At 42.7% G+C, this 22,838-nt stretch overlaps 1 protein-coding gene across 2 annotated transcripts in view; it reads left to right on the forward strand.

The window, feature by feature from the left end:
• Window positions 1–18,640, forward strand: part of CCR3 (C-C motif chemokine receptor 3) — a 33,174-nt gene extending 14,534 nt beyond the window's left edge. Inside the window, exons 1-3 of one of the 2 annotated variants that reach the window (XM_020916137.2) lie at window positions 4,307–4,568; window positions 7,162–7,240; window positions 17,173–18,640. In XM_020916137.2, the coding sequence (XP_020771796.1) occupies window positions 17,184–18,260 (1,077 nt within the window). In that variant the 5' untranslated portion in view covers window positions 4,307–4,568; window positions 7,162–7,240; window positions 17,173–17,183 and the 3' untranslated portion in view covers window positions 18,261–18,640. Of the gene's footprint in view, window positions 1–4,306; window positions 4,569–7,161; window positions 7,241–17,172 lie in introns of those variants that run through there. The other variant, XM_020916139.2, reaches the window with a different exon arrangement.
• Window positions 18,641–22,838: the final 4,198 nt, after the last annotated feature.

The raw sequence follows: 22,838 nt of genomic DNA on the forward strand, positions 1-22,838 counted from the left end.
TACTTGAGATGCTGCTCCTGGGCTTGAAGTCCTAAAAATTCCCACAAAATAAAACATAACTCTCTTTTAGGTTGTGAACATTTTTTGTGTCTACAGAGATGAGATGCAAAACAACATCCCATAGGAAAACAAGTCATCTAGTCCTCTCCATCCCAAGTTATACTTCTAGGTGTCCTTCTAACCATTGGGCTTTATAGAAGCCTCTATAACACTGTATTACATAATTGTGAACAATGCAGAAATTAAATTTTCTCATCTGGTAGAAAATTTCTGGCTGCCATTTGGAAAAAGGGAAGAGACTAACTTAAATATCTATTATCTCTCCATCCTTCATATCTCCTATTTCTCTTGTCTTTTTATCTGTGCTCTCGCTCTCTCTTCTCTTTTTACATTTCCAAGGGCCCATCTTATAGTTCAAGATATTGTGGAAGAAAAGATGTCATTTACTCCACTTGACAGACATCTGGTGAGTTTTCTGTTTATGCAAAGATGCATTGTATTTGCACCTCATTAAGAGGTACTTCCCATATCCTGGGGAGAAAACTGTATTTTCTGCATCATTTCTAAATCATTGTTCACTTTTTTCTTCATCATTATACTGATTTTCTAATTTTGATACTAGATTTTTTTCAATGTTGACAAAAAAGAAAAAGTGCAAAATGAAACATACAGAATAGTTAGATCAACAACCACCCAATTTTTCCTGGAAATGGACTAGAGGGACCTGGGCTCTATTCTGAAGCTAGTATGAATATGCAGGGTGTGATACTGAAAAGCAGACACCCAGCAGGTCTTAACCTTTATTAGAGGAGGTACCTATGAGGGGAAATGGGCGAGCACTGTCAGGCCTCAAGTGAAGCAGGGAGCAAGGGGAGGATGGCAGATGATTCCCACCCTGTTGTGTAGACTAAGGGGAGTTTGGTATGTCTACTTGGGAGCTCTCTAGCTAAAGGCAGCCATCAGTGGAAGCCCTGTCTCGCAGGAGTAGGCCTGCCTCAGTTTGCATGCTGGCCGAGTCAGGGGAGGGGCAAGCCACAGAAGTGCAGCTTTGGGGAAAGCAGAGCATTGGTTTCAGAGCCCAGCAGCAGGGCTTGGTCAACCACACACCCTGCACTTGGAAGCGTGCCAGGTGCTCACAGCTGTCCAGTGGGTGGCTCATTTTATCCTTGGTTTAATTCTAGATTTGAGTTGCAGGCCAATGCTAAGTGTAGACTCTGCTCTTCCGTTCAAATCTTGAGATGTCCACTACCTCCCCAAATAATACAGCTTCCACATGGTCACTCCAACTTGTCTTGTATTAAGAGTCTATGATGGGGGAAGAGCCCTTTTTGTAAAGGCTTGCTTCTGTTGATTTGGGGGCTTTACAGAAGGGCAGGGTGCTGTCAATGGAGAGAACTCAGAAATACACTCGACCACCAAGTGCCAGAGGCAGGCACCACTGGCTGCGTGAATCCTTCCATTACCTCCCCTAGGAGTTAATGTTCCCCTGGAAACACATCAGTAAGAGGAGGTAAATGGCTGGAACCCACCTTCCTGCCCCAGGACCCTGTGGCCAGGAGCTGGTGTTGAAGACAGGATAAAGGAACCCAAGTACTTCTTCCTGCTGCTCAACAACACTTCCTTTCACACGCTCGAGGCCACAGTTGACCTGAGCTTGCCTGCAGGAAATTTCTGACCCTTTCATATAGCTTCTTAACATCTTTTGTTTGTTTGTTTCTCTCTCAGACGTTCCCATATTCCTAAGCTGTCTTCTGTTTGGTTTGTTGTTGATGTCATTATTTTGGTTGTTTTCTCAAAAATGCTTCTGCTTTAGTTTATGTACATTAAGAATCTGAAAACATCAGAAGTAATAAGTGTTTGGGGTCAGTTTTCCTGTGTACCTTGGAAATTCATGAGCTGACTGCCTCAAGGAGCCTGAAAGAAGCAGCAAAAATCTCCTGCCCATCCTGGGAAAAGTCAGACAGAACAAGCCACTCCAGACCTCAGGGAAGTCACTCTGGTTCTACCTTTACAGTCTGCCATCCTTATTTTCAGCTGAAAGCACAAGTCCTTCAGATGGTGATGCAGGGCAGGAAAAATGAGCACCAGTGAACAGTCTAAACTCTTGAGGTAAGGGTCTTCCCTGGTGGTCCAGTGATTAAAACTTTGCCTTCCTGTGAAAAGGGTACAGGTTCAATCTCTGGTTGGGGAGCTAAGATCTCACATGCTTCATGGCCAAAAACTCAAAACATGAAACAGAAATAAACAAAATCAGTAAACACTTTAAAAAAAAAAATGGTCCACATAAAAATATCTAAAAAAAAAAAAAGTAGGAGAAAACCCTAAGGTGGAACCTAGCTCTGTCTTTTAGTCTCTGGTGTTTGCCAAGCTCCTTGTTGAATCTCAGTTTCCTTGTCTACAACAGCATCCCCACATACCTCGAGGGGCTGGTCAGGGGACTCTTGTCAAAATGGGAAGATGGGCCAGAAGAGGGTTGGCAACTGTACTGTGCTGTGCCCACATGCTGACCAGTCATTAGACAAGCACCCGCAGCATTCCCCTACCCAACCCCAGTCTTGAAGTATATTGACAGGTGTTATTTGAAAAAACAACAACAACAACAATGTTTTCTCTACCTTAACACAAGCTTTGAGGGATGCACGGTTAACCACGTTTAAACCCGTTCCTCACTGAGGCCTTCTCAGACACTTTAACGTCCTGTGAACCTCCATCAGCATTTTCCACACAGTGTCAAGAGGACCTGAGGCCTCCCACACCACACCCTATGCTGGAATGCTGTGGTAGATAACACAGTGATCCCCGAGAGGAGAATGAAGGTGTCAGAGGAATGCTGCGGTAGATAACACAGTGATCCCCGAGAGGAGAAGGAAGGTGTCAGAGGAATGCTGCGGTAGATAACACAGTGATCCCCGAGAGGAGAATGAAGGTGTCAGAGGAATGCTGTGGTAGATAACACAGTGATCCCCGAGAGGAGAAGGAAGGTGTCAGAGGAATGCTGTGGTAGATAACACAGTGATCCCCGAGAGGAGAATGAAGGTGTCAGAGGAATGCTGTGGTAGATAACACAGTGATCCCCGAGAGGAGAAGGAAGGTGTCAGAGGAATGCTGTGGTAGATAACACAGTGATCCCCGAGAGGAGAATGAAGGTGTCAGACTTGGTGTCACCTCCAACGCTGATGCCTGGATCATAAGAGACTGGAAGGACAAATGAGTACATTTAACCAATGAAGGGTTAATGTGGAGCTACAACCTGGAAGAATGAATACTCTAGATACCAAAAAAAAAAACACCACCGCAGGAGAAATTCCCAACATACATGACAAATCTGACCAAGATCTTCCAGAGTCACCAGTGCCCTTCCAGAGTCTACACAGGCCCCCGAGTTGCGTTTCTAACAAGAATCCTATGTGATCATGATTCTCAGAGAATAACTGGCCCATAGGAAAGGCCAATTCTATAACGGAAAGCAACGGTGACTCCTTATTTTCTCATATTCAAAGGAGAGGCTTCCAGTTCTCCTAACTCTTCTCTGACTGTCTCTGCTGACCACCTGAGCTGAGACGCTGACTATCAAGCTCTCTCAAACTGGGGCCCCAGGATGCCCATGAGCCCTCCCAGCAAAGTCACTGTCTTTCCTTCCTACCTTTTCTTTATCACTTGAAGTATAAAGCACATTCCTGCATATACAGCAGATGTCTGATGAATGCTTGGTGAACTTCATTGTCTTGTCCACTTTAGCCAGTGTATCACAGATCACACCGTCCATGGTCAGACTTCTTCCCGAAACATTGGATGAGCACCCGCTCTGTGCCCAGGACCATCCTGGGTGCCACGGACACATCAGCACATGGAGCAGGCACATGACTCATCCCTGTGAGGCTTAGGTCTCAGTGGTGTTCTTCTCATCCCTTACATTTGCTTAGCTTTGGACAGTCCTCAGAGACTTTTTGCATATTTATCTTAGCTAGTTCCATGGCAACCCAATGATGTAGTTATTGTCATTCTCAGTTGACAGATGAGAAAGCCGAGGTCCAGCAAGATTAAACCATTAACTCAAGGTCAAGCAGCTGTGGGTGCTCTAACTGAAATTCAAGTTCGAATCATCTTGGGTTGTTTAAACCCGTACTACAACTCGCCTCGTCAAAGTCTCCCACTGAGCTCTGCAGAGTAATTACAAGGAAATCCCGATTTCATTTTTTATCCTGTCTCCTGACAGGTCAATGCATGCTTATTCAAGAATTTACCCCTCTTCCAAAACAATGAGCAATTCCAAGGGAAGACAGAACCCCCGAAACAGTTGGTGACATCAACAGCATTCTTCTCAAGGATTACTCAACTGAGTGCTTGTTTAGTGTGTGATCTCAATCATAGAAAAGAAGAACTGCCCCAGACTTGATTATCTTTTTAAAAACTTGCAAAACCTGAGAAGCTAAGACTCTTTGAAACAGGAAGCTGTGTTTTTTCCTACCTTACTAATGTCTCTGGTGGTATCAGATGGTATCTCCGTTTCATGAGTGGCAAGACCTAAGCTATCACTGGACGCATAAAGGACTTTGCTAAATTAGCAGGTACCATCATCTTCTTTTTGCTCTCATCTGGGCGAGAACTTATTGAATGCAACAGAAGTGGATTATTCAGGAGGGGTTTCCAGGAAGACAGTCAGGTTTCTAGGAAAAAGGAGATGGAGCAAGGAGTCTTGGCAGGTGGAAGTTACACCTCCCAGGAGTGCTCCTGGATGGACGGGGCGTAGAGGGAGGCCGGCTCTGCTGCAGTAGGTAGTGTGGAGCCAAAGTGGGAGAGCGGATTGTGAGATGTGTCCGTTTTCTTCTCGCTTTTCCCCACTTTGCCTTTCTCTCACCTGTATCATGATGTGTTTGCCTTTCCACTCATCCGAACTCAGCCTTTTACCCTCTTCAGTCAACATGTCCACAACTGTGCCTATGCTGCCTTCCCTGTGCTTTCATAAATTCTCAACTATTGAGAGGATGGCCACTCCAAAAGGGTCCTCTTGAGTAGTTCTGCGTTAGTAATATTGACTAGTAAGAAGCAGTGAAAGTATAACTGACATATGTGTGTACATGCACGTATGTTACATTTGTATATATATATAAATTTTTATATTTCAATTTTTCACTGAAAATCCACTCTAAGTCAGGCTGTCAGATGAATCAGCTGATCGGTTGATTTGGTGTCTTTCTGTTTTGGATCTACAAAGTTGACTGCTTTTCTTGGATCTATATTAGAGGGTAGGGATAGAAAGTCTTTCTAACCTTCTGGGAAACCTTCAACCGGTTGGAGATGAAAGTTAACTGTGTTGACAAGTGTTTTGAGGGGAGGGAGTGGGAATATGGGGTCATTGGTACATGGAAGCGATAGGAATTGGAGCATATCTGCAACTCATTTCAGAAAATGGTGATGATTACCATGAACTATGCAGGCTGAGTTATTTCTCTAGGGGAGGAACTGCATGACTCAATAAGAAAAAAGCAGATACATTCAGCACAATAAAAAGGGTAAAAGGCACAAATAGATATTCACAGAAAAGGAAATACTAATGACTAATAATTACAGCTTAAAAAAAAACCCTCAGTAATTAAGTATTAGTTACATAAATAATGACACCCTTGTTGCCTGTAAAATTGGCCAAGTAATTTTTTTCTTTTAGATCTTGGTATTGATGGGTGCTTGCTGAGACTGGCACCAATATGAAACAGAATACAAATTGTTACACAACTTCTGGAAACAATTTGGCAAAATGCAGCAAGAGTCTTAGAAATAGGACTGGGGTAGAAACTGTCCTTTGAGAAATCTACTTTAAGGAACTAAGAAAAATACAAAGATGTTTACTGCAGCATTATTTGTAAAGGTGCAAATTGGGAACAACTTAATCACACGACAGTAAGACAATGATTAAAAAACCATAAATATACAGTATGTTGAGTCGTTCCAAATTATATTTTCATATAATTTTTTAACCACATGGAACTAGATGCAGGGTGGGGCTTCCCTGGTGGCTCAGTGGTAAAGAATCCACCCGCCAATGCAGGGAGACGCAGGTTGGATCCCTGGGCTGGAATGCTTCCTTGGAGAAAAAATTGGCAACCCACTCCAGTATTCTTGCCAGGGAAGTGCTATGAACAGAGGAGCGTCGAGGGCTACAGTCCATGGGGTCGCAAAGGAGTCAAACACAACTCAGTGACTGAACAACAATAATAAAATTTTACGTACCAGAATACAAAAGGGGGTGCAAATGTGATATCAATTGTAACAAACATGCCTAGAAAAGAGGCAATGGTTCTCTCTCCAAGACACAGGTGGAGGTGGCAATACCAGGGGCCAGGAAACTGACCTTCAGTACACTGAACACTCCTGCCACGTGTACTCTGACTGCACAGGCATCATCTCCCCATAAAACACTTTTCAAGATCATCTCTTTCAATTTAATCACATATCAGCCTGCATACAAACACTAAAAATCAGCCACACTGGAAACACCTGGTATTAGAACAAAGTGAGTAAATCTACACTTTGAACAAAGAAGTTGGTAAAACTATTTCAAGTTACTTTGCAGGTGGATGAAACCAAGTCACTTAACTGACTACATTCCAAGAATGGAATATAATCTTTGCTCTAATAATATTAATGACTGGAAGCTGAGGAAGTCCATGTGCTGCCCTAAAATATAAAGGCTGGGAGATGCCTGCAGCTGGGAAGAAGACTGCATTTATTCAAGATTTCAGCCTTCAGAGGTTCTTTGTATCTCCAGGGAAGGAGCTCATTGGCTCACAAGGCAGCCCATTCCATTCCCGCACAACTTGGTTCTCACCAAGTTCTTTCCCATGTGTGACTGAATTTAGTTTCCTCTACTACCATCAAATTTCTGCTCTCTGTAGAGTCTGCTTCCTTTTTCTACAGCAGAGGCTATCACATTATAGATTTTCCCATCTCGAAGGAACCCAGGACATTGCCTAATCCAATTCTTTTTTTAAAAAAGATTAGAAAACTTTGCTCCAGATCAAAGATGTACAAATATTTGGATAAAAAGAAAACAAACTAAAATAAACCTGAAGACTTTTATTTTTTACAAAAAACATTCCAAGTTTTGCCAAATACTGTTGATGTTTCTAGACCTTTATCATCCTAGCCTGTTCTGTGTTGCAGGTGGATACCAACGCTCATGAAATGTGGTAACTGAAGAGAACCTAATATTTCAAACGCATAATCTGAAAAGTGAAAAAAGGTAAAGTTATTCTGCTCCATCTTTCTATCCATTTAAGAAGCATTAGTAGGCAGCTATTGCTTGTCAGGCATTGTACTGGGCAATAGTTCTGCATTGTCCAAGATGGTGGCTACTTGCCACATGCGGCCATTCCAAGTTAACTTAATAAAATTTGAATAAAATGAAAATCTCAGTTCTTCAACAGCAGTAGCCACATTTCAAGTGCTCGATAGCCATGTGGCTAGTAGGTGTTTTATTGAACAGCACAAACACAGAACGTTCCATCACTGTAAGAAAGGCCTACAGGATAGTGCTATACCAAATAATTGTTTTCTCTGACTACCCAGGTTTTCTGTGGAAAGAAATGAAAGGGAAGGAGAACTGGCTTAAATCTGTGTAAGTGGGAAGCAATTCAAGGTGCTAGATGGACAGATAATTGGATGAATACATGAAGGGGTAGCTGAGAAGAGAGGTGGATGGAAAATCAGATGGGTAGATTTCCTTTGTTCTGGATGATTTGTTAATATTGATGAAGACTGAACCAGCTCTTGGGATTGGCTTCTAAACTGCTTGCAATTGAGGATACTCTTAGTTCAACCCTTAAATTTCCTCTTTTCTTACAACTTAAAGAGGTTGGAGGGATGTAACTCAGAGATAGTAAAGAGATTCAAAAACTTTAGGAGGGTACAGCCTGTCATTTTTCTCTCTCTATTCCTGTCATATTTGTGAAAGAATTATCAATAATTCTTCATTGGAATGTCAGTAAATAAATGGATTAATGTATTCTTGGGTTCCTATTAGGCTATTTAATTTGGTACAGATCCAAAACCATTTGTATAAATTCAAACTCATTTACTGTAACTACAGATTTTAATGAAAGCTGAAATATCTTTTTAAAACATTTTGGATACCAATCACTGTGTTTTCTGTAACTTTGAGTAATGGGCTACAGACTGGTTATTTGTAGAAAGCCAAGAATTTCTCTTTAGATGGAGGAAATACTTCCTCCTCTAGAGTCATACTATCGTGTTTTGGAAAAGATCTAAGAAATTCTGGAAAGGGCTGAAAACTTGAGAAAATAGAGAACGTCAGTGAGTAGAGGGAGAGGGAGAAGAACTAACATGCATTTGCCTGGCACTGTGTCCTGATGTTCTCACGTGGGTTCATGTAATCCTCACATTACCCCCCAACTCCTTACAACACTTTCTTCACACAGCTTCAGGGACACCAGTTCTGCTTTTTTTCTGATCTCGCTGCCCACCCTTTCTCAGTCTCTCTTACTGTGTCCTCCTCATTTCTCTCACCTCCGACTTTTGGCATGCCTGGGGATGCAGTCCTTTGCTGTCTACACCTATGTCTCTGGTGCTCTTTTCCAGAATCAGTGCTTTACATCTATGTGATGACAACTGTCACTTTCGTATTTTCAGCCAACATTTCTCCCTGGAGCCGTATGTCCAACTGCCTGCTGCACATCTCCACTTGGATGGCATATAATCAATCTCAGACTTGCCTGCTCCAATTCAGGCTTATTTTTCCCCAGACTTTATCTCTGCTGGTGTCAACGCCATCCTTCCAGTTGCTCAGACAAAACTCTTGGAGTCGTCGACTATTTCTCACTTACTCGTACACTATCTGTCAACAAATCCTGTGGCGAGCTTCCACATTTGCACAGAATCCATCCATTCTCACCCTTTCTACCTCTACTGCCGTGCCCTGCCCAGTGTCACATCTTCCCTGCATTATCATAAGTGCCTCTTTGAGCTCAGTTCAGTCACTCAGTCATGTCCGACCCTTTGCAAACCCATGGACTGCAGCACACCAGGATTCCCTGTCCTTCACCAATTCCCAGAGCTTGCTCAAACTCATGTCCATCGAGTCAGTGATGCCATCCAACCATCTCATCCTCTGTCATCCCCTTCTCCTCCTGCCTTCAATCTTTCCCAGCATCAGAATCTTTTCTAAGGAGTCAGTTCTTTGCATCACATGGCCAAAGTATTGCAGCTTCAGCCTCTTTACTGGTTCCTTGTTTCTAATTGTGCTTCCATAGTCTATTCTCCGCATGGCAGCCAGAACAATCCTTACAGAATATGAGGAAGATAACTTCAAGTTTAATGGAAACTTACCTACGGTCCCTACTCCATTCAGAAAAAAGCCGAAGTTCCTGACTGCACAGCTCCACGGAACTCCTGCCCACAGCTTCTCATGTCTCTCTGACTCTCTCTCTTGATACCCACCCCTCACTCCTTTTGGCCACACTAAACCCTCCTGCTCCTCTAAGAACCTGTCCAGCCACTATCTCACCTCAGGATATTTGCACTTGGTGTTCCTCTTATCCCCCAGAAACCTGTTCAACTCACTCTCTCACCTCCCTCCACTTTTCTCAAATGTCATCTCGAGTTTCTTGCTGACCCTCTCCTGTTTAAGCTTCACCTCTCCAACGCCACCCTACTGCTGCCTTCCCTCATCTCCTCACCTTCCTCTGCAGCACTCATGAGCATCTGAGACACTGCAGCTTCTGGCTACTCCCTGGCTGGAACATAAGCTTCATGAGGTCAAAGAGCTTTGTCTATTCCATTCATTGATGCGCCGTATCACTGGAACAGTGGCTGGCATGTCATCGGTTGCTTATTAACTATTTGCTGAATGAACGACTGGAGAACCCCATGAGGCAGTAACTCTTCTTATCACTAGGTTACACACACATAAAGATTCTGAGGCACAGAGAGCGTAACCTACTTGCTCTATGTCACACAGTCATTTCTTCAAACTCAGGAATTCAATCACTATCCTATACTGAAGAGGACCAAGGATATGTAAGCAAGAAAACCTTATGACTATGGTTCTCTGGCACCAATACCCATGAAACCAAAAGTACCCAGGGCCTTAAGCATGGAATCTGATCTTAACAGCAGGTGGTCCTGCAGGAATGCTGACCACTTGGAGTCTGTGGGCAGAGCTCTTCCAGATGGACACGCAGATCCAGGATGGTACGCAGTGACCTCACAACCTGCTCTCTTCTCTATATTCTTTGCTTTAAAAATTTTTAATTGGAGTACAACAGCTTTACAATGTTGTACTGGTTTGTGCCGTACAACAACGTGAGTCAGCTCTAAGTGTACATTCGTCCCCTCTCTCCTGAGCCTCCCCACCCCATCCCAGCCCTCCAGGTCGTCACAGGGCACCAAGTTGAGTTCCCCGTGCTATACATATGCTTCCCACTAGCTTTCTGTTTCACATATCTAGTGTATATAAGTCAAAGCTACCCTCTCAATTCGTCCCACCCTCTCCTTCCCCTGCTGTTACATATACTTTAGATGATTCATCAAGTTCACCTGAGAGGCTGATCCCCTCAAAGAGACTAAACACTTAAATACACACACACACACACACACACACACACACACCAGATTAGTGATGTTACTAAGCTGGGATATCATTCAGCATGTGGCCCTCTTTCAGACGTGACTGGTTTAACCAAACTCCCACTATAGTCAAGGATCAGCACTCTTCATCATAGGCATGGCAGTTTTCCACTTTAGTAAAGTTTTAGAATAAAACAGATTTCAAATTAATAGTATCTTTTTTGTACTTTGGGGACTTTGAAAGTTTGGAGGGTGGATGTCTAATTACAGTCTGGAACCAGAAACACCATTATTATTTAACATCACTGTGGAAGTTCCCACCAAAGCAAGAAGGTGAGAGAAACAAATGAGAAATACCAGAAAGGAGGATATAATTCTGTCAGTGCTTCACAGATAATATCTATAATCTATCTAGTGAAATAATCTAGTGAGAAGTGAAAGTGAAGTCGCTCAGTCGTGTCCGACTCTCTGCGACCCCATGGACTATATATATAGCCCACCAGGCTCCTCCGTCCATGGGATTCTCCAGGCAGGAATACTGGAGTGGGGTTGCCATGTCCTTCTCCAGGGGATCTTCCTGACCCAGGGATCAAACCCGGGTCTCCCGCATTGCAGGCAGACGCTTTACCCTCTGAGCCACCAGGGAAGCCCAATCTATCTAGTTCTAAAGGTATTTATTTTTAAAAGCCGGTAAGGTAATCAGCTTAAAACATGTAATTTTGTTTCATATTACCAACAACTGTTTAGAAAATTTGTTAAGGAAAAGTATCTCATTCACAATAACCTGAGAAATATAAAGGTAGATGATAAAAATGTAAAAAGAAATATGCAACATCAATAACTTAAAGCCCTATGGTAAGCACAGTAAGGAGACTTAGTGTGTTCCCAAATAGAAAAGCTTGACATGTAACATTATCAATTTTTTCTAAACTTACTTACAAATGTAAGAAAATTTCACTCAAAATTATGTTTTTGTAAGTAACTGATGACGTGATCCAAAAGTTTATCTAATAGGACAAATGGTTCTAAAAGATAAGACATACTGGAAATGAATACTGAAAGGCAGTTGTTTAATTAGATAATATACATAAATAATCTAATAAATCTACAGTAATTAAAGGAGTGTTTCTAGCACAGAAATCAATGATTTCTATGTGCAAAGTACACAAGCAGAATCAGGAACATGAAGGAATATATGGCAAAGGTGATGTTTCCAGCTCAAGGGGGAGAGGGTAATTATTCAACATATGGTATCTTCAGATTGGTCAACCATTTAGAGAGAAATAAAATAGAAGTGCACTTTGCACCATATATCAAACCAAACTAAAATGTATTAGTGATCTGCATGTACAAAAATGGAACCATGGAGATACAAAAATATATATAAACACTCATGTAATCTGGGGGTGTGGAGGCCCTTATAAATGGAACCCTAAGGAAATAACTGTGAGCTTTGGAGACACAGAGCCCCAGCTCTGCTGTGTGCTAATGGAATAGTGACAGAGCCTTGCCAAGCCTCTATTTGCTCATCTATAAAATGGGGACATAGAAATCCACCTTGCAAAGCTGTGAGGACAAGCAAGGCTGTATAAAGTGCTGGGCTAAGAAAGACACGGTTGTTATTGACTCTTATCTTACACTCGTTATATGTAAAGAATGTAAACTTTCTGAACTCACAGAACATTTTCTTCTCAGTATCTTTTCCTTCTCAGGTGGTTGTTGAAAATAAGCAGGAAAAACATTCACATCATACAATCTGAAGATATCCTGCATTATTTGATCCATACTGAGAAATAAACATTTCTCCCATCCAGGGGCACTGCGCTGGCTGGGACTCAGGACTAAGGAGGTGGAGGTCCAGTGCACTGGTCTGATTTGGCGTGTCTTTAGAGTTTAATAAGACTCTTTTGAGAGGATTCTCACAAGGAGGGGCTCTGGCTTGCGTTTGGGGAGGTGTTTGAGAGTCCAGGGAACTGGTTTTCATGTCTTCAAAGACAGGAAGGTCTGAATTACTGTAAATCCCAGGGGGTGGCCTTCTGATATTCACTCCGGATATTTAAGCACAGTGTCCAGTACAGAGGCTGAAAGACTTGCCCAGCAAGAAGAGAGCAGGGACCCTGCGAATATCATCCAGGTTCAGAATTTGCCAAAGGCACTAAGAATCGTGAAGTAGGAAGAGAAAATGTGGGCGCAAATAACTTGGAGGCATCCAGGGAGCTGGTGTCCCATGGCCTACCTGTCCTCACGCAGGTGCCCACTGCGGTCATCTGAATGGCCTTCTCACTCTTCCCGTGGAGGCCGGCTGAGCCCCTGCCAATGCAGGTGTCAAGACCGGAAAAGACGCCTCCCCTCCCCAAGTCTGGGTGGTTGTATGCCAGCTCGACCCACAATCAAAGGGGAGAACCTAGCCCCTAAGATCTCTTAATCTGAAAACAAAATGCAAATGCTTTGCCTAGTGTGCCCTCTTCTTCAAGTTCCTTAGATTTCAGTTTGTGGTTTCAAGTTCTGATGAGTAAACCCTTCATCTTGCAATTTGCCTAGGTTTCCACCCTAGAAAAGGTCCGCCAAATCTTCTAGCAGTGCCTGCCTAAAAACATTAGCTTTCAGTGACAGTTTAACTGATAAGGAAATACAGAAAAATTTAAAATTTTCAGTTTTAAAAATGATAATCCACCTACCTCTCACAACTATTTTGATTATTTGCTGTTGCCTTTTATATGTACATATAATTTCACGTTGTTGCAATCTTTGTTTACACATTTTACATTCTCTTCATTCTTAAAAACATCTGTCTGATTTTATCCGGTATCCAAAACTAGTTTTAATGACTACATAATAATCTATTCTTTAAATGGACTACAATTTATTCAAAACATTCTTCATGTGTCAAACATTTATATTGTTCCCATTTCTTGTTTTCTACTATGAGAACAATGCCACAATGAACATCTTTGTGCACATTATGTATTGGTAATACCTTTTCAACCTTTTCCCCTTAGGGTAAAATCATAGGACTAAAACTAATGGATTAAAGCCATGTGTATCTTGATGGCTCATGTTAGATACAAAATTTATTAAAACAAGTTACATAGCACCAGCAATGAGTAAGTGTTCCAGCGATGAATAAGGTTCACTGCAAACTCACCAGCATTGAGCATCACCGTTAGATTTTTTTTATATAATTGATATGACATTTCAAACTTAAATGTATTTTCTAAAGAAGGATCTCCAATTCTAAATATTTTTTTTCAATTCAACTTTGCAACACTCACTAAAATTTTACACTGGTGAATGTGAATTTATGAAGTTATGAGATATCCATCACCTCATCCCATTTATCATAGTATAGATGGAGGCTGCATATATATTTGTTGGAGTTGGCCAGACAAGAATGGCAGGGAAAGGGCAACCCTCCTTCTGACTTCAGAAATTATGAGAAAAGAGACCCTGGAAGGAAGCAGTCATAGCTGTGTGTCCCTATCTCTCCCATCCAGGCTTTGACCAGAGTTAGGGGCTTTGGAGAGCTGTTTGATAAGCTAGGGGGCTCTCAAGAGGATATCTCTCTGCAAAGCACATCCTTACCCACATGGGGTGGCCAGAGCAGTGAGGCTGGTGGTCAGGCAGAAAAACACCTGGCTTGCAGTCTTGTGTGTCCCTTGGTTTGTATAGGACATGCACATGGAGTCAAGGAGGGGCATGTCTGCTGGGTGCCTGCCGGCTCAGAACAAAGAGTGGAGCTTGGGCCAGGAACTCAATGGCGGTGTGGTTCTCCATTCTACAGGGCTGAGTGAAGGCTCCATCACCTTGGAGAGGTCACTGTGCCTGGGAAGGACTGAGAATGAATGGATCCTGAGGTCATTACTACAAACACTGCAGCAGATGCCAGCACAAAGACTCAGGGTTGGGACTGGGTCGACCCCCACCTTAGCAGACACCAGTCACGTAAATCAAGAACCAATAGGAGACTAGAGTACCCTCTTCTTCTCCCTCTGCCCATGCATCGAGTCATGCTGGCCCTTCCCCCATATCTCTACTGCCATCCTAGAAAGGACCAATGAGAGGAGACAAGGAACCGAAATTATAAGCTGATTAACAGAGGATGAGTAAAACCTAAAGTTATCATTCATATGAATGGAAGGATAAGACTAAATTTAAACCACTTAGGACTAAAATTTGTGAATACTTTTTTCTTCTACCCAGCAGGTGGGAAGCTGGTAACAAGAGATTCAAACAGTTTTGGAAACTAAAGAAACTTCATTTACACTGCACAACTGAATTGTACTATGGGCAATTTTAGTGAATCAGCTAAAGGAGTATGATCTCAAATTATGTAAAATTTTGTATCCACGTATGCATAAATAGAGAAATGTTAATGGTAGTAAACTCATCATGGTGAGATCTGGGGTGATTTTTACTATTTTTTCCTTTTCTTTATGACTGATATTGTTCATTTACTATTACTATATCATTTTTCCAAACTGCAAGGACTGTGATTAGGAGTGCAGACAGGTAAAAACTCTATCTGCTTCTGTGTTTCTGATCTCACGTAACTAGGGATCAAAAACTTGACTTCTAACTCTACTTGTTTTCTAATGCTTTTCAGTCTAGGCCCCTTCCCCCTCCCAAGATTCTATAATCTTACACTCATCATGTTGGATTTATGGAAATAACACATGAATTAAAGACGATCTTCAAGTTGAACAACACTTCAGTGAAATTCTTTTTTAAAGTTTGACTTGTTTTCAGATCAGTCTGTGAGAAAAGGAAAGAAAATATAAATAATTAATGATGAGTAGAGGCTCTTTCCACTCTTGCCTTAAATATTAAGGTTTAGAGAGATACTCTCATGACTGAAAATGCCTAACAGACCAAATGATGGGTATGTTTTCTCAGCTGCTGTGTATTATGCCATTGGGAATAAAAAAAGCTGATAAGATCATTTAAGTCAGTTGCTACTCAATTCCATTTTTAACCTCAAAAGCCTGAATGTGTCACTGATCAGTAGATGATGGACCAGGCCAGAGCTATGAAAATAGATCAAGTTCTATCCAAGAGCCTCTACTTTTTCCTGATTTCATGTGAAACCACTTCTCATTGCCTTTCTTTCACTTCTGCTTTCTACCAATTCACAGTTTTTTCTTTTTCTAGTTTAAAATATGATCTCATGTAGACTCTCTGATGGCAACCCACTCCAGTACTCTTGCCTGGAAAACCCCATGGATGGAGGAACCTGGTAGGCTACAGTCCATGGGGTGGCAAAGAGTTGGACACGACTGAGCGACTTTACTTTCTTTCTCTCTACAACCTTGCGTGGCTATCATGATCCTTATTTTGGAGATGAGTAAACAAGGCTCAGAGTTAAGAGCTTGTCTGAGTCTTCTCACTGGCAAGCAGAATGGCCAGGCAGAGCTTCTATGTCTCCCCTCTCTATAGTCATTTGGACTACACAGAACCCTGACAGGTGCTGACTTTAGGGTCCCAGTATTTTCTTAGGAAAGCAAAGACAATCCTTGCTATTGGCTCCAATTACCGCATTTCTAGGGCCAGCCTTGAGAAACCTGCTGGCGTACGTTCATGACCTCACACTTGTGCTTTCACAGAAAAGAGAAGGTTAGCAGGACTCCTGAGGAAGCAGGGTAGGGATTAGCTGCCTTTCATGGACTACTCCCTTGGTTCTTTTTCCTTCTTCTCCAGCCAAGTCTGTAATTCTAAGAAAAGCAGGCACTGACCCTAGGGATCCTGGTCTAAAAAATCCAAAATCTAAGAAGAAGTCCCATTGGCGCATGCTCAGAGCCTTTATGAGGGAGAAGCTCTAAGGGGTCTGTTGTAGGCACATGACTGGCTTATGTCAGCATTGTCAGGAACAGGAAAAGGGGACGCTGCTTATAATCGTTACAACAGTTCATAACTACTATAATAGCTAATTATAATAATTATTATAAGTTAAAAATCACTGTACTTGAATCCAGTGATGAGAGAATTAAGCATAGATACTGGAGATCTAACCTGAACTTTTGAAATTGCTTACTGAAGGATTTTAGACTCATTATTGAATTTCTTTAAGGTTCAATTTCCCCATTACTGTATTTTTAAATTTTGCATTTTATGTTATGGAGCCATGGAGGTGGGTAATTATTTCTAGAATAATCATCATTATTATTAGCATTTGGTTTTTAAATGGATGATTTTGAAGGTCATATATAAACTATAAAACATAAAATACAAAATTTAAAAATACAGTGATAATATAATAAGATTATTGTTATCATTACCCAACCTATCTCTTCCTGTTTTGTATTTCTTCCTCCAATACTTTCAGGATCAACATCTCCACTCTTCACTACCATCCACAATGTTTGTTTCTTTTCCCATGGTGGATCATGCTGACTCTCAAAGCATTGCATCTTTCACTCCTAACATTTCCCCCCGTCCCATGGCATATCTGATACACCTTTAGAAATATATGCTGAAGAATGTACAGGCTATTTATTCCATGTGGTTTTAGTGGGCAAGTGAATAAACTGACTGGTGTGGGTCACAAGGAGTGATCATAGTTAACTGTGGGATTACTTCTGCCTTCTTCTATCACAGGGACAAGGAAAATGGTGACCTCAGTTGATGGGATTGAAACCATGGGTGAAGTTGCTGGGACCACACCCTACGACTATGAGGGGGCACTGCCATGCGAGAAAAGCAATGTCAAGGAGCTGGGGGCCCAGTTCCTGCCCCCACTGTATTCCCTGGTGTTCATGATTGGCTTGCTGGGCAATGTAGTGGTGGTGGTGATCCTCACAAAATACAAGAGGCTCCGTATTATGACCAACATCTACCTGCTCAACTTGGCCATTTCTGATGTGCTCTTCCTATTCACGCTGCCATTCTGGATTCACTATGTTAGGTGGAACGAGTGGGCTTTTGGCCACTCCATGTGTAAGTTGCTCTCTGGACTCTATTACATGGGATTGTACAGTGAGATCTTCTTCATCATCCTCTTGACCATAGACCGGTATCTGGCCATCGTCCACGCTGTATTTGCCCTTCGAGCCCGTACAGTCACTTTTGGCATCGTCACTAGCATCTTCACCTGGGGCCTGGCAGTGCTAGCAGCCCTCCCTGAATTTTTCTTTCATGAGTCCCAAGAGGAGGCTGGACAGACTATCTGCAGTCCTCTTTACCCAGAGGATAATGAAAATGCCTGGAAGCGTTTCCATGCTCTGAGAATGAATATCCTGGGTCTCGCTCTGCCTCTGCTCGTTATGGCCATCTGCTATTCAGGAATTATTAAAACACTGCTGAGATGCCCCAGTAAAAAAAAATACAAAGCCATTCGGCTCATTTTTGTCATTATGGTGGTCTTCTTTATTTTCTGGACACCCTACAATCTAGTTGTCCTACTCTCTGCTTTTCAAATGCACTTGGAGGCCGACTGTGAACAGAGCAGACAGCTGGACCTGGCCATGCTGGTGACAGAGGTGATTGCCTACACGCACTGCTGTGTCAACCCCGTGATCTACGCCTTCGTTGGTGAGAGGTTCCAGAAGCACCTCCGCCACTTCTTCTACAGGCACGTGGCCACCTACCTGGGCAAATTCATGCCGTTTCTTCCCAGTGAGAATCTGGAAAGAGCCAGCTCTGTCTCCCCATCAACAGGGGAGCAGGAACTCTCTGCTGTATTCTAGGTCAGAGGCAGAACACTGCCTACAGAAGATGCACAGACCAGATGAAGCCAACATATTGACCTCTTCATCAGTCCTTTGAACTTCCAGCACAATGGCTGAAGCTCTTGAAGCCATTAAAATATACACACAATGGTGATGGTATATCTATGCACCCCAAAGTCATTACCAAAGGTCAACGCCTGGGCAATGACTTATTATGAACCCTGAAAAGCAGAGCTTTGCTTGATTCACTCGAGTCACGTAAATTTTAATGCACCTGAATGTTAGATGGTTACTATATGCAGCTACAAACTAGTCAAGCTTTTTATATCTTAAACCTTAACTTCAGCCAGTTATGGATATAAATGAAACATAATAAACATAAATGAAATATTAATAAATCAATTACATTTCTTCTTATTACAATGTAATAAATCAGTTTATTGCAAGGACTGATGCTGAAGCTGAAACACCAATACTTTGGCCACCTGATGCAAAGAGCCAACTCACTGGAAAAGGCTCTGACACTGGGAAAGATTGAAGGCAGGGGGGAGAACATAAGAGCAATTTGGCATTTTCAGTACAGAGAATAACCCACTCCAGTCTTCTTGCCTGGAGAATCCCACGGACGGAGGAGCCTGGTGGGCTGCAGTCCACGGGGTCGTGAAGAGTCAGACACACTGAGTGACCTGACTTTCATTCTTCACTTTCATGCACTGGAGAAGGAAATGGCAACCCACTCCAGTGTTCTTGCCTGGAGAATCCCAGGGACGGGGTAGCCTGGTGGGCTGCCATCTATGGGGTCACCCAGAGTCAGACACGACTGAAGTGACTTAGCAGCAGCAGTACAGAGAATAAAGGTCCTGCTCATAGAAACTTCTCAGAGCCCTGAGATGTGTGGACACTGTCTTATTTTACACCACTCTCACTGTTTATCCAGTAAGTGTGTGTTAGGTGATACAGGCAGGATACACAAACATTGTCTTAGGTTAAGTGAAGGATGCCAAACTGTGTTAGACAAACACGATCCTTGCCCCCATGAAACTTTCCCCATAGTAGAGGATGTAAGACAGAAACAAATAACTCCAGTGCAAACAGGAACACACTCAATGCTACACCTGGGTGAGGAAGAAAGGCCATTTCCACTGGAATCTGAGGGAGGAAGACTTAATGGAAGAAGTGGCTTTTGAGCAGGTCTCTGAAGGAGCAGCAGGATGAAAGGGGAGGTGTGAGGGGAAGGCACTGTAAGCCAGTGAGGAGAGGGGAAGGCACGAACGTGGGTGGATGGCAGAGTGAGGTGGGGACGCTGGGATGGGGATGATTTTCAGGCAGAGCACCTTAGGCTTTATTGGGAAGGCATGGGAGCAAGGCAATCAAAATGGTGTCAAGAAGATCATTCTGGTATCACATGGAGGATGGAGCAGAGGCCCCAGAACTGTGCAGGGAGCTAAGTTAGGAGACAAGTGCAAGTGTGGAGGCAAGGAAAGATCAGCTGATCAAGAGAGGTGCCAAGAGCACCCTGAGGAGAATCTGGTCAAGAGAGAGTGTGAAGGAAGAGTTAAAACACTAAGAGCAGTATATGGCTGATGCGGAAAAAAAGGGGGGGTGCAAAACAGAATGTTAAAAAAAGAAAAAGAGACACACACATTTTTCATTGTGCTTAGATGCACTGACCATCCTCTTAAAAGGATATAAAAGAAAAGAGGAACAATGGTTGTCTTTAGGGAGAGGCACGTGTAGAGAAGAGAAGAAGGATATTTCTCTGAACACTCTTCTGCATCTTTTGGACTCTGAAACATGGGAACGTGTTTTTTTAAAAAAAATAAACATTTTAGAACTATATTTTAAAAATGAAAGACTAGGCTACTATTCACATGTGGTATCCATTCTACTAGCCATAAAGAGATTAGATGTCCTCTGCCATGAATGAATCTTGTGACCTGGTTAGATTATTTCTAAGATCCTTTATAGCCAAAGCAAACTGATCTTGATGAAGTTTTAGGAAGTAGATGTTCAAAGTCTACAAAATACATTGTTGTTGTTGTTTTAAAAGGAGGTTGTGACGCAGCGAACAATTCTACAGCATCACCTCCTACTGGCCATGACACCAAGTGCAGTTCCTGTGCTCACTAAGGTATACTCAGGTTTCACGTGTACAGTCATTCATCTGGTCACTTATCCATTCATTCAATAAACATTTGCTGAGCACATGTCATGTTTTTAACTAAGCCCCTCAGGAAGCTACTGTCAGACTGAATTAGACACTGCTTTGCCCTATGCTATCAATGTTCAAAATCATGTCTTAAAAACTGCCAATGCCTAAATTCAATCCAAATGACAGAGACTTCCACTGTAAGACCAGTTCAGTTCAGTTCAGTTGCTCAGTCATGTCCAACTCTTTGTGATCTCATGGACTGCAGCACACCAGGCTTCCCTGTCCATCACCAACTCCCAGAGCTTGCTCAAATTCGTGTCCATTGAGTTGGTGATGCCACCCAACCATTTCATCCTCTGTCAGCCCTTTCTCCTGCCTTCAAGACCAGAAAACACTCCAACTCCAGAATATTTCACATTCTAGTCAAATGCTTGGAGAAATGATGTACGTGCTCTTATCCATCCATGCAATCCAGCCTCAACTGCTGGTGAGTGGCCTTGAGGTTTCTTACCTTCATGTGACCATGTCTAAAAGGTCTTACCTCAGTCCAACCCTAAATGGACAGCACAGGCTATGAACTTTGGAACACTAAACCGCACAACATGAATCTCAATTCGGCTAGGAAACTTTGAAGTTACTTTTTCTCTTTTTTGTGGTTCAGCCAAAATGTAAATGAAGCAATCATTTACAAACTATACACCTCTGATTCTCTCTTGCACTGTGAAGTATCTGCCCTTAGATAACCACAAGTGCAGGATCTATAGGTGCTGGTTCATACTCCCTTGATCCTGAAAGCTTTCAGTTCTGTGACCCATACAAAGCCGCACAAAACCAAATCACAGATTCAGTGTGCTCCACCCTGCTCCCCATCCCCATGCTATCCAATGGAACCAACTGCAATGATAGAAAAGTTCTACATCTGTGTTGTCCAATGTAATCACTACCGATCACATGAAGTTATTGAGCACCTGAAATGTGGCTAGTGAGACTGAGGAAGTGAAGTTTTCATTTTCATTCCACTTTAATTGAAATAGCCAACATGCGGCTAGTGGCTACTTCATGTGGTTAGTGGTGTAGCACTAGCCCCTTCAAACTTGCCTCTTCATCTCTGCTCTGCCTGTACATCAAGCCTCCTGTAGTCAGCAATCACATCTTGAACACTGTGTGACAGGCTAGGGAAAATGCCAGTGATGCAAAGATGAATAAGATTCATTTCTGGAAAACTCACCATTCCATGGAACAGACTCAAGTGACTATAATGAAATGTGACAGGTGCCCAAAAGCCCCTGCAGCAGAGACAGAATGAAATCACTGAAGAAATGTACACAGAGAAAATGATATTCTGATTAGGCTGGGTTCCCCCCAAAGCAATTCCTGAGCAGAAAGTGGAGAACAAAGAGTTTACTTGAAAAGAAACTCCAGGAGTGGGTGGGGAAGTTCAACAGGAGAGGAAGATGCCCCAAAAGAGTACATTACAAAGTACCTTTCACTGAGGGGTAACTGGAGCTCAAAACTACTAGAAAACTGTTGAGAAACAGTGTAACTCACAGTCCTGCATTATCCCATGTGAGGGGGAAGAAAGTTGGGGTATTAACATTCTACTCCCATTGGTCATTGGCTGATTGGCACTAATTTTCCAGGACTTCCAGCCTGCCTGGCTCTCAGAGCCCTTGCAGCTTTGGGAAAAGCTCCCCGGCAACAAGATGCAGATATGGATGCTGGAAGCCAGCTGGGCACACTCAAGTTAAGGCTTGAGGGATAAAGTGTTTGCTACATATTTAAACGACTTTTCACGAACCAAAGGGGGGAAGCAAGAGCAATATCCAGGCAGGTAGGTCAATATGATGGCAGCCACAACGACATAAAAGTGCTCTAGAGAGAGTCTACTGTGGTGAAGACTAGGGTGACCTTGACAATGGCAGGTGACCTTGACAATGGCAGGTGACCTTGAACACACCTCAGTGTTGACTTTCCTGACGCTCCTCTTTTTTTGCTGAGCATCATATCCTGCTGGTTTGAAAAATATGATCCTTTTCCAGCTTGAGTTTTTGAAGCTTTCTTCAAATTCCAGAGTCAAATTTCTAATCTTCACACCTTCTGAACAAAGCAGGTTTATGTCCTTCGTAGTCTGTGGGCTTTCAATCACTGAGGTTTTCGCCCCTTTCTGCCCAGATAAATCCCCAGTTTAGTTAAGGTGGCCATTTCTCTTCTCAATTCACTGATCCAATCCAGGAGTCGGTGAACTGTGACCTAAGGGCCAAACACAGTTCACTGCCTGCTCCGTGAGTAGAGCTGGAGCAGAGCCATGCCCGTTTGTTTATGAACTGTCTATGGCTGCTGCTGTGCTACCATAATAGAGCTGAGTGACCGTGACGGAGGCCGTACAGTCCACAAATCCTAAACCATTTACTTTCTTGTCTCTACAGAAGAAGTTTCCTGAACCT

This window comes from Odocoileus virginianus, unplaced genomic scaffold (genome assembly GCF_023699985.2).
Source record: "Odocoileus virginianus isolate 20LAN1187 ecotype Illinois unplaced genomic scaffold, Ovbor_1.2 Unplaced_Contig_2, whole genome shotgun sequence".
NCBI classification, from domain to species: domain Eukaryota; kingdom Metazoa; phylum Chordata; class Mammalia; order Artiodactyla; family Cervidae; genus Odocoileus; species Odocoileus virginianus.